The sequence below is a fragment of the Triticum aestivum genome, chromosome 7D, assembly GCF_018294505.1.
Source record: "Triticum aestivum cultivar Chinese Spring chromosome 7D, IWGSC CS RefSeq v2.1, whole genome shotgun sequence".
In the NCBI taxonomy this organism is placed as follows: domain Eukaryota; kingdom Viridiplantae; phylum Streptophyta; class Magnoliopsida; order Poales; family Poaceae; genus Triticum; species Triticum aestivum.
In genome coordinates, this window is record NC_057814.1 from 618,945,600 (window position 1) to 618,956,813 (window position 11,214).

The 11,214-nt window shown below is 46.1% G+C and overlaps 1 protein-coding gene and 1 pseudogene across 1 annotated transcript; both read right to left on the reverse strand.

The window, feature by feature from the left end:
* Positions 1-364: 364 nt before the first annotated feature.
* On the reverse strand, positions 365-3,711 carry LOC123165838 (uncharacterized; annotated as a pseudogene).
* A 257-nt stretch (positions 3,712-3,968) lies between these two features.
* LOC123165837 (endoplasmin homolog) lies at positions 3,969-9,219 on the reverse strand. The gene is made up of 15 exons (XM_044583575.1): positions 8,986-9,219; positions 8,142-8,262; positions 7,905-8,058; positions 7,737-7,817; positions 7,532-7,643; positions 7,233-7,359; positions 6,969-7,107; positions 6,651-6,765; positions 6,381-6,562; positions 6,058-6,273; positions 5,804-5,969; positions 5,585-5,723; positions 5,349-5,499; positions 4,508-4,912; positions 3,969-4,407 (listed from the first exon to the last, which is right to left on the reverse strand). The coding sequence occupies exons 1-15, from the start codon at positions 9,140-9,142 to the stop codon at positions 4,162-4,164; spliced, it is 2,511 nt and encodes an 836-aa protein (XP_044439510.1). The 5' UTR covers positions 9,143-9,219; the 3' UTR covers positions 3,969-4,161.
* Between the last annotated feature and the right edge of the window lie 1,995 nt (positions 9,220-11,214).

Below are 11,214 nucleotides of genomic sequence, written 5' to 3' on the forward strand. Positions count from 1 at the left end.
GCTATAAAAACCATGCTAATTTGAGGTTGGGCGCCATGGTGTGCTTGCGCTAGAAAATGAGCATGGTTTTAAAGCGTGTGTGTTCAGTGCCAGCCAAGTGAAATTACATGCATCAAATTCTGTGTACATGTTCTGGATGACTCGAGATGGTTTAGCGCATACTTTGAAGATACATTTCATTTCTTTTACTCGGATCTAGTTTTACTTCTTTCACAAGAGTTCGGCAAATGTAAATGAGAGTTGTCGTTCAAGTTTTTTTCAAGAGAAAAGACCATATGGCTCGAGATGATTTAGCCAGTTCAACATAACAGCATCCATCCAAACAGATAACACAATACACCAGCTATAGCCTGAAGAACACATAGAAAACAAGCACACGCACAGGCGCAGCACCAGCCAACATCAACTTTGAAAAGGCATGACAAAATCGTTTGATAGTACACAGATGGGGAAATGACATAGGCTTGCTCACTCTGAAGGGCCGTCTAAGACGGCGATCGCCTTACCGAAGCGCTCCGAGGTGTGTCGTGCCCACATGTGAACCCTTGGTATAAATCTTCTCTCGACGCCGATATTCACCAGGTTAGCACAACGGCGTATCCCGGTCGCGATCCAGGGCTGTACTGTCATGTGCTTAAGAACACAAGCATTCTCCAGGATACAGCACGCCAGCGCGGTCTGAGCCGTGTAGCACCAGAACCCGCTGATGGTTTGACGGTACACAGAAATAGGCTTGCTCACTCTGAAGGGGCATCTAAGACAGTGATCGCCTTACCAAAGCGTTCCGAAGTAAGCCGTGCCCACTCGCGAACCCCGGGTAAAAATCTTCTTTCGACAGCGAAATTCTTCAGGTCAGCATAACCACATATTGCGACCGCGACCCTTGGTTGTACTTCCATGTGGTCAAGAACACGGGCATTTTCCAGGATACAACACGCCAGTTCAACCTGAGCCTTGTAGCACCGGAACCCGCTGATGTGGACAGTCTTAAGATGATCATGGCGATGCATGTGGGGGCCTTCCTCCTCCGGCGCCTCATCAGGCGCTGAAGCCTTGAAGTATGAATATATCATCTGCATTTGAAAGTTAGCGGTTAGTCGGTCAGAAACCGTCCGAGTACACATGTCTTTCCTGGAAACCATCTGTTTATCTACCAATACCGATAATATGGCACTCACATCCAAGTGTAACGTCTGCAGTTGGGGTGCGACATTCAGACAGTGGACCAGTTGAAGAACTCCATTATCGGAATTTGGTTTCTTAAGAGACAAGACAGTTAACCCACAAGTCATGTGTCTCAAATGCATAAACATGCCACATGGTCTTGGTGCCAGCTTCTGCAGCTGAGACATGACAAGGACAAATAAGATGACATTAAAATCCAGTTTCAAGAAACTACAAGGTAAGAAAACAAGAATATGTAAATATAGACCAGGTAACCTGTTCATAAGCAGATATTTGAGCTTGCACATTTAGCGCCTTCACTCCCAAAATGATTGGAACTGCAGTGAATACACGGGCCAATCCATTGCTGCCTTCAAACATTATTGTAGCCTTCTCTAACTTTGAGCGACCATGAAGTACTATAGGGATCTCTTTTCCTTTGTACTCAAAATGAGCAAGATCGGCAGCATTGGACTCAACCGTCTCGACAGGCATTCTGTCAATTAGCAAATGTTGAAGTTTATCAAGTTGGTGCGGTATGCTTAAATTGGTTACACCGGAGCACTCAATCAGCTCTAGGTCCTCGAGTGCTGAACAGTTCGCTAAAAAGCCTGAAAAGTCTCCGAATATCTCTACAAATTCCAGAACAAGCCTTCTGAGTAGTGTGAAGCCACATATGCCTGGGTGTGGCTTTAGAGAAGCATCAGCGAGATACAAGGACTGCACACAAGAGCTGCCTTGAACAACTAAGGCCTCAAGAGGGAACTGGTGGACTTCTTTGGATGGGCAAACAATTTTCTTCAGGTCAAAAGAGATGATCTTCGCCTTTGATGAAGCGGCAAAGCTAATCCATCTGTCAAGATGATCAAATTCCTCCTTGTGCAGGCCACACCTGATGCTGAACTTGTTGATTCCTACCCCGCTATGCCGTTGAATAACACAATTCACAGCCTCAATGAACTTATCTCGTTTTATTTTCAACTTAGCTTGTGATGTTTTGACATATTCATCAACGGCGGCCTCCTCATCAGATTCCAAAGGGGGCACTGAAGGGTCATCATCCAGCTCATTGGGACCATAAAAACACAGATTACAGTGGAATGTCTAGAGCATTTTCCAACTTGTTGAAACAATGCTGGTCCTCACAGCCTCTTTAAGTGGGAGCAGTGAGATTATAACAGGTAGAATCTCCTGCGACAAGGGCGTGGACTGTTAGACTGGTAGACGGGCGGAATAGGCACTAATTTGCTGAAAATCAAATTGCACAATGCTGAAAGTATATACATTGGAAAGTGACAAATCTGACCAGATGCGAATCACATCTTTTTGGAGAGTTTCTATTGGGTGTTTTACAATTTTGTTTGTAACAATCTTGCATGTTCTCCCGGATGCTGTTACAGGTGTGTGTAGGCAATGTCTGTAGTAATGAATGTTAAAAGATAGTTGTGTCAGCCTGCCCGACTCCTAGAGAGAATGGACAGTTTTCTGTCCATTTTTCTCTGAAGACAGAGATCTCATTTCTCCTTCAAACTTAGATGGAATGTGAAACTACAAAATAAGGTAAAGGTTTTCCTTTCTGGTAGTTATGAGGAAAACAATTTTGGCTGATGGCATGGAAACCATGTTTTCCGGTTCAACTGAAACTAGTGGTCCTCTCTATGCACTGTCTTGTGCCCAAGTAACTGTCGTGCTGTAATCTAGTGTTCAGTTTGGCGCAATTCTGTTACTCCTACCGTTTCTTACCTATCAGTCATGTACACATTGGATTTTGTCTCGCAATGAGATTTAGTCGGAATGTGGAACAGAAAAAGGACTACATTCATCAGAAGGGATCCACCAATCTCCCTTCCTTTTTTCTAACAACTGAAGGAAGCCGGTGCCCTCTATTCTACTCTACTAGCACACAAGTTGAGCAAGAAACCCTAGACACAAAGGCGCACTTCAATCAAGAAAAGAACAAAGCTTGAGGTGGACAGCAACCGAAGCCCCCTGCCTGCAGGCAACAAAACACTAGTTTTTCGCCCCAGAAGTGCAGATCTATGGAGAACACCACACAAGCCTGAGGAGGTGGTGGTGGGGAAGTTACCGCGGGAAGGTCGTCCATCCGGAAGGACGGCTCGTCGCCGGTGCCGAGGTGGTGGTGCTCCTGCTCCAGCCTGCTCGCGGCCGACCCTTCCACCATGGGCTGCAGCTGCAAGGGGAGGTGGGGTGGGTGTTAATGGAGAAACCGACTAATCAGGAACACCAAGAGGAGGGGAGAGGATGATGACAGTGCTGCTTACCTGCGGATCTAGAGGAGGAGGGGGAGGGGAAGGAGCGGCCATTGCTGCCACTGCAAGATCGGCGGAGCTCGGTCCGCTTTCCTTTTTGGTGCCAACGGAACGCTCTGAAGTGCGAAGTGGCAAGTCCCAGCAATCCCACGGGCGTTGGGACGATTTTCTTTCTTCCCCCTTTTTCCCACCTCTTCAGACACACATCAATCACATAGACAGTTCTGATCTAAAATGGGACCAACTCCAGCAAATAATCAATCCATTTCTGTTCCAGTCTAAAATCGGCTTCAGCAGCACAAACTCCCAAGTGGAACTCGCTCCTGCTTTGAGAATATACGTAGCGGCTAACCACGCTTGCCGCGTGGTAACTCAACCTTGGGAACTACCCTCATAACCCTGCATGGATAAAACTCAGTACAGCCAGACTACCTTCGTAACCCCATTATTCATTTCTGTAACTACGTACACCACTGTGAGGAAACCAAAACAGCAAGTGTACAAAAGGGCACTTCGGACAGAAACCAGGCATGCTAATTTGAACTAGCTAGGGTATCATTTAACTTTTAAAAAAACTAGGTACAGTAGTACATTACACTGACAAAAACCTCGTATCACAATGATTTGCGTTTTCGCGCGGTAAAAAATGGACGTCCCTCGAAACCATCACATTTCCAGTCCAACACTTCTACTGAGAGCTAAATGGGCGATGAGAAGACGGCAGCAACTACAGCTCGTCCTTGTCGTACTGCTCGTGCTCCGGCTCCTCCGCCTTTGCTGACTCCTTCTCTTCCACCTCGGGCTCCTCCACCTCCTCTTCCTCCTCCACGGCCGCGTCGGGGCTCAGGTCCAAGCTCTTCTGCACCGACCGGTAGATGCTCGAGGCAAAGTCCTTGGGGTCCGGCAGGTTGAACCCGCTCTCCATCAGCGCCGTCTGGTACACCAGCCTCGCCGTCTGCTTCAGACCCTCGCTCTGCACACACACACACACATGTGCCAGCAATTTAGCATCATCTTCGGCTGCCGGCATTCATGAAGCAAAGATCAGGGGTATATAGGGAGACTCTACTCACATCGCTGTCCTGGGCGACCTTGTCACGGAGCTCCTTGATGATGGGGTGCCTGGGGTTGATCTCCAGGACCCTCTTGCCACGCATGTACGCCTGCTTGCTCGCGTCCGACAGGGTCTGCGCCTGCATGATCTTCTCCATGTTGGAGCTCCATCCGTACTTGGAGGTGACCACCACACAGGGGGTGTTGTGCAGCCGGTTGCTGATCTTCACCGAGTCGATGCCCTCCGTGTCCAGGGCCTTCTTCCACCAGTCGGTCAGCTCCTTGAACGACTCCTTGAGGTCCTTGAGCTTTGAGTCCTTGCCGAGCTTCAGGCCCTCCTTGGACACGTTCTGGAACTTCTTGTCCTCGTAGTCCATGAGGTATTGCATCAGGTACTCATCCACGGGGTCGGTGAAGTAGATAACCTGCAAAAAGAAATGGGTTACTATGTTACTTCACAAGCTTCATACAGATTACCATTTAAACCAGCTGCAAATGCCAAGCCTAGCACAAAGGATCCAGCTCCTGACACGCTGACAGGGGTGTGGAAGTTTATCCATGACTTAACAGGTGTTAAAAGTTACTCTCTGGCAGCATTGGAATTGACATTACTGTTAACTACATACTGAAATCCAATCTTTGCGTTCAAATCAGAATTTGGGTCCTAAATCTCCTAAAATCTGTATGACAACATATGTGTTGCGATCTTCAGTAAAAACTGGTCTCTGAATACACTGAATAGATCAAATCCTCATGTGAATTTAATTTCTTTCAAAATTGGTCTCTGAGTAAGCGGTAACACAGTTGCATAGGTACTACTAAACCTGACTGGAATGAAAAGGGGACATCACAGTAACATACCTCATAGTTTTTCTTGGTCAGCTGCTCAAGGAATGGAGATTTCTCTAGCTGCTCCTTGCTGCTTCCTGTAAGGTAGAAGATGTCCTTCTGCCCTGACTTCATCCTTGAAATATACTCATCAAGGGAGACAAGTTTGCCATCTGACTTGGAACTGAAACAGACAAAAGATCAATTCTGTGCCCCAGTGTATAGAACTACAGCATGAATAATACTGGAGTACAGAATGCAGGACAAACCTCTCAAATCTCAGAAGCTTCGCAAGACGGTTCCTGTTTGTTGCATCTTCAATGATTCCCAGCTTGACTGATTTGCCAAACTCATTCCAGAACTTGGCGTACTGGCCCTTCTTCTCCTCCATTGCACTCTTTTCATCATCTGCTTACAGAACACAATCTATAAGGACTATCGTCATAAATTATAGCAAGTGACTTAAACTTCCCAGAAACCCTAGTTACCTGTCTTTTCTTTGTTGCTGTACTCATCAGGATCCTCCTCAGCAAGTTTCCTAATCATGTCAAGAGCCTTGCGGATCAGTTTCTTCTTGATGGTCTTCAGACTGCTATGTTGTTGAAGCATTTCTCGGGATACATTGAGGGGCAATGTGTCTGAGTCAACAATACCCTAGAGAGAGAAATAGCATGTTATAAGTTGATCTGTGCAAGTCCAGCATCACAAAGAAAAAAAATCTGTACAAGTCAATATGCAGTACCATCAAAAAACTGAGGTACTTCGGAAGAAGATCATCGAATTCATCAGAGATGAAAACCCTTCTAACATACAACTTGAGGTTTGACTTGTTAGCGTTGTAGTAGCTCTCGTACAGATCATGTGGAGCCTTCGGAGGAACAAAGAGCAAAGCTTTGAACTCGACATCTCCCTCAGCACTGAAGTGGCTCCAAGTCATAGGCTTGTCATCACCAAAGTCCTACAGAAAAAGACAAGATAGAAGGCGTTCCTTATTTTCTTCTACATGTCACGTCACAAAGCTTGGCATTTTCTCCTATAAATTACAATCATAACCACGGTATGTACCTTGGCTAGTGAGTGGTAAAACTTTGCATACTCTTCTTCAGTAACCTCCTTGGGGTTACGAAGCCACACGGCCTTCATATCATTCAGAAGCTCCCATTCAGTAGTCGTCTCCTTCACAGTCTTTGTCTTTGGCTTCTTCTCTTCATCATCTTCTGTCTCTTCTTCCTCTGTCGTCTCTGTGGCTACAAAATAATGGATAATGTGTTAGTGACTGCACGCACACAAGACAATATGATCTAGAAAGAATGGATAACAGAGCGTAAAACTTACTTGATTCCTCTTCTTCACTTGATTCCTCATCAGCTGGCACTTCAACATCGACCTCCTTGGTTGCCCACAAGTAAATGGGGAAGTTGATGAACTCAGAGTACTTCTTCACCAAGTCCTGTAAAAACAGCAACCGTATTAAACAAACTATATCATTAAAAAATGCCTCAAAGTGGCAAATTTGTTTTGTCGTATAATGTTTCAAATACAAATATTGGACAGAAAGACCTATGGATCCACTGGGTCTAAGTAGAAATACAGCAAGAATTTAACAAAAGTAAACTGCACTAACAGCAAGAAGACATGATAATATGGTGATACCTTCAGCTTGCCTTCTTCCAAGTACTCCTTAGCCTCATCGCGGAGATGCAGTTTGATCTCAGTTCCACGGCCCAGGGGTTCATTCCATGTATCCTCGGAAATAGCGAATGATCCATCAGCTTTGGACTCCCACACATACCTATCAGAGAGGGATACAATGTCACAACAGCAACAAGAAAATGGCATAGAGAAAGGCAAGGAATGAACCAAAAGGACAAGGCAGCGGTACTGTGCCAAAGGCACGGGCATTGGTCAGTGTCTTACTGTTTGTCATCATTGTGCTTGCTGACCACTTCAACATAGTCAGCAACCAAGTATACTGAGTAGAAACCAACACCAAACTGCCCAATGAGATTGAGGTCACCTCCAGTCTGCATCTTTTCCACGAAAGCTGCAAAAGGTGCAAGCAATTAATGTTATTTACGGGCACATTTCAAAGTTACATATATGTTGGATGGTATTTGGTGCAATATTCCACACCAACAAGTAAATAAATAATGCTGATTTTGCAGTGGAGATTTCAAATATCTTAGAGCAGAGCAATCAGTGGAAAACAACAGTACCTGAAGTACCAGACTTGGCAATGGTTCCAAGGTTCTTGATGAGATCTTCCTTGGTCATACCAACACCCCTATCCCGAATAGAGAGAATCTTGTTCTCCTTATCCAACTTAATCTGCATGAGGACACGGCAAATGCCTTACCAACCAATTCAAAAAGCAATGACATGCCAATCAGAAAAGGCTATCAGCTCTGCAGTTCACCATACCTGGATTTCAAGCTTAGCAGTGTCACCCTCGCCCAAAGCCTCCTTATCAGTGAGGGTAAGGAACCTAATCTTATCCAAAGCCTACAAACATACAGGCACCACCCTTTAGTTCCCAGCATCCACAATGCAATCCAAATACAGGGGGTCAGAACCAAATGCAATACGTACATCAGATGCATTGGAAATGAGCTCCCTCAGGAAGATGTCCTTGTTGCTGTAGAGTGAGTTGATGATGATGTCCATGAGCCTGGACACCTCGGCCTGGAACTCAAACTTCTCAGCCGAGTTCCTGAGGGTCTTCCTCGAGATCGACTCGGACTCCCTTCGCACATCAAAAGTCATCAGTACAGAATGTCAACGGCATGAAATTGGAACCATCAGCGTTGGTCAGGCATTACGGCGCACCTCTGGACAACCTCGGAGTCGGTGGACAAGCCATGGGGGACGGCCCCAAGCTTCTCCTCTACCTTGGGAAAGTCGCCAACCTCGTCGCTGCTCTCCTCGGCATTGACTTGGAGCTTCTTAGCTGCAGGCACATGAAGGGATCAGACAAACAACTCGAATTTGGTGTAGATTACAGCAGATAGGTACCAGTGTTTGGAATTCACTAAGAAGGGTATGGTGGGGCGCTAGATCAGTAGCAACCAGCACTATATTTCCGCTAAGTAAACACTAGATTGGTGTATAAATCTGTCGAGTTACTGGACTAAACCCTATTTAAACCCCACGACTTAATTAGCAGCATAATTTTCCTGAATTTTAATAACCCACAACGGATCTATGAACGAAGTAAGCCAGTAATGTCAAACTCGGCACAAACCCCTGCGGCCCTGCCATCACATCAGATCGGGGTGGCGGCGAACCCGCATCGGGGCAGAGTCAGCAACCAGATGCGAGATCTAGAGCGGAAACTGGACCGAAATTTGCCATCAGAGATGGCGCCCGGTAGCACTAGCCTCTACACGAACGGATCAAACAACCGGAAGCAATTCCGTCTGGATTCCCCACCAGGAATTAATCGCACGGCGCGGGATTCAACCATCAGAGGCGTGCCGCCGCGAAAATCAAGCGGCTAGGCGAGCTGTGGAACTGATAAGCTACCACCTGGGGCCAAATCTACGAGCGCTGCCTCCGAACCGAACAGATCACGAGCCACCACCTAAATTCGGCGCCCTCCCGCATAAATCACCGAGAAAATCAGGAGGTGGCGGCGACAGACTGTTGAGGGGCAGGGATTGAGGGGGCTTGCCTGGATCGGGGAGGGTGGTGAGGAGGAGGACGAGGAGGAGCGCGCAGGAGAGCGCCCACTTGCGCATCGTCGACGGCCGCCGCTTCACTCTGCCAACCAAAACTGGGTGAGCTCGTCGCGTTCGTCTGACTCGGGGCCGGCGAGATGCGCGACCCATTTAAACGGGCGAGGAGGAGACCCCGCACGCCCGGTCCGCGCGGGCGGGATGGCGCCACGCGGACGGACGGACGGCCGCGATGTGGCTCCGGCCACGCGGCGGGAAGTTAGTGGATGGCGCGGGGGGCTCGACGTGGAGCGCGTGCCCCCGCCGTCCGTCCGGGCGAGCTGGAGGATCGGACGGCGGGGATCTCGTGGGTGTCGTGAAGGGTTTGACAGGTGGCGGGCTGGGATTGGTGCCGGATGGGTCGTCGACGTCGACGAGACGCGATGCGCTAGAAAGTTCGCCGCGGGTCAGTGGAGTGGATATAATTCGTTCGCGGGGTGGACTCGTGGTGGGCCAGAGGCCGTGATGGGTGCGTCTGGGCCGGCCTGGTCAGTCAACGGGGTGCTTGACTCGTCGCCGTGTATCGGACGTCAGAGGGGAAATTTTGCTGGGCTACCAGGACCGGTCCAGTCCAGCGAGAACCACGCACAACCGTGCGTCCGTTTCTCCAAAAAAAATAAAAAAAATTGTGTCTTTGAAGTTTTTTTCCTTTCTAACCATAGTACAAACGCAGACGCTTATACATACGCACATACATTCATCCATATGAATGCACGCACGTAGACACACCCTACCCGTATGAGCTCCTCCAAGAGATTGAGCTGGCACATCATTTTGAGATTGATAAAGTCACCACGGATGTTTCCGTAGTCGATGCAAACGTCTCCTCTCATTGAATGCATAATATCACCGGAAGGCTTGCAAAAAATTCAGAAAAATGCGAACACCAATGTCAAGTCTAAGACTTAAACCTTATGTGCTGAGAATATCACTGTCGTCTTAACCATCCAATCACAGATTGACTCAAATTAAGCGTCGAATTGCCAGCCTCCCACATAGGGGAGCACTCGACTGGGTCAGCCCATCACATCATTGCAACTGCTTGGCTATTGTAGTGGCCCTTCTTTAAGGGTTTTTTTTCATTCTATTTATATGGAAAACATGAAATGTTGATAACTTTTTTTATCTTTTATTAAATGTATGATTTTTTTTGGAAAATATATATTTTATAAAAACACAAAGAATTTTTGGGCAAAAGGAACGAACATTAACATATTTTAAAGAATTGAACATTTTTTGAACAGAAAACTTCAAAAATTCACGAACATATTTTGAAAACATGCTTTTTTACTTTTCAAACAATTTCTTAATATTTAATAAATTTTGTAACGGATGATTTTTTTGTTTGTCAATTATTTTTTAAAATGGGATCATTTTTTGAAATTACGAACAATATTGAAAACAAAATTATTTTTGAAAATACTGAACATTTTCATGAAAATGCAAACACTTTTTGAAATTTACTAACAATTTTCATAAAAATGGAGCTTTTTAAAAACAAAGTAGAAACAAAAAAACCGATAAAAAGAGAGGAATAAAAACCGGAGCTGAAGAGCTGGCCCAGCTGGATCGTATAGTATGCGCCATATAGGATTTGCCGTGAAGTAATGCTCCAGGGATAGAGCTACAACTTGCAGTGGCAGTTTCGGAAGATGGAATTTTTCTGGCACTCATCTATAATACCTAAATAGTTCATCCCCACTATAGTAATTTCTCTTAACATGCAGCCTATCCACATCAGCAACACTGCCACATCATTGTTCCATTACTCACTTACAGGTGGGACCCACAACAGGTTGATCAGCTTACAGAACAACCACGTCATTAACCCGTTACCAGCAGGGGAAAAGAGACCGACCAGAGCCTGGCCAAGATTACAGAAACTATAGTATTTCTCTTAACATGCAACCTATCCACATCAGCAACACTTCCACATCATTGTTCCATTACTCACTTACAGGTGGGACCCACAACAGGTTGATCAGCTTACAGAACAACCACGTCATTAACCCGTTACCAGCAGGGGAAAAGAGACCGACTAGAGCCTAACCAAGATTACAGAAACTATAGTATTTCTCTTAACCATGTGGAATAAAATTTGGAATAATGATGCATCAGCTATCATAAAATTTGCTCCTTTGAAGCAATTATTGTTGTGCACTAAAATTATTTACTCTCCTAGTAAA

Bases quoted from the DNA above. Each gene is read 5' to 3' on its own strand.
- LOC123165837 (XM_044583575.1), bottom strand. From the start codon at position 9,142: ATGGGTCGCGCATCTCGCCGGCCCCGAGTCAGACGAACGCGACGAGCT. The intron at 5,724-5,803 runs GTAACTAGGGTT...TTCTGTAAGCAG, and splicing joins CAGCAACAAAGAAAAGACAG to ATGATGAAAAGAGTGCAATG. The intron at 4,913-5,348 runs GTATGTTACTGT...TTCTTTTTGCAG, and splicing joins TGACCAAGAAAAACTATGAG to GTTATCTACTTCACCGACCC.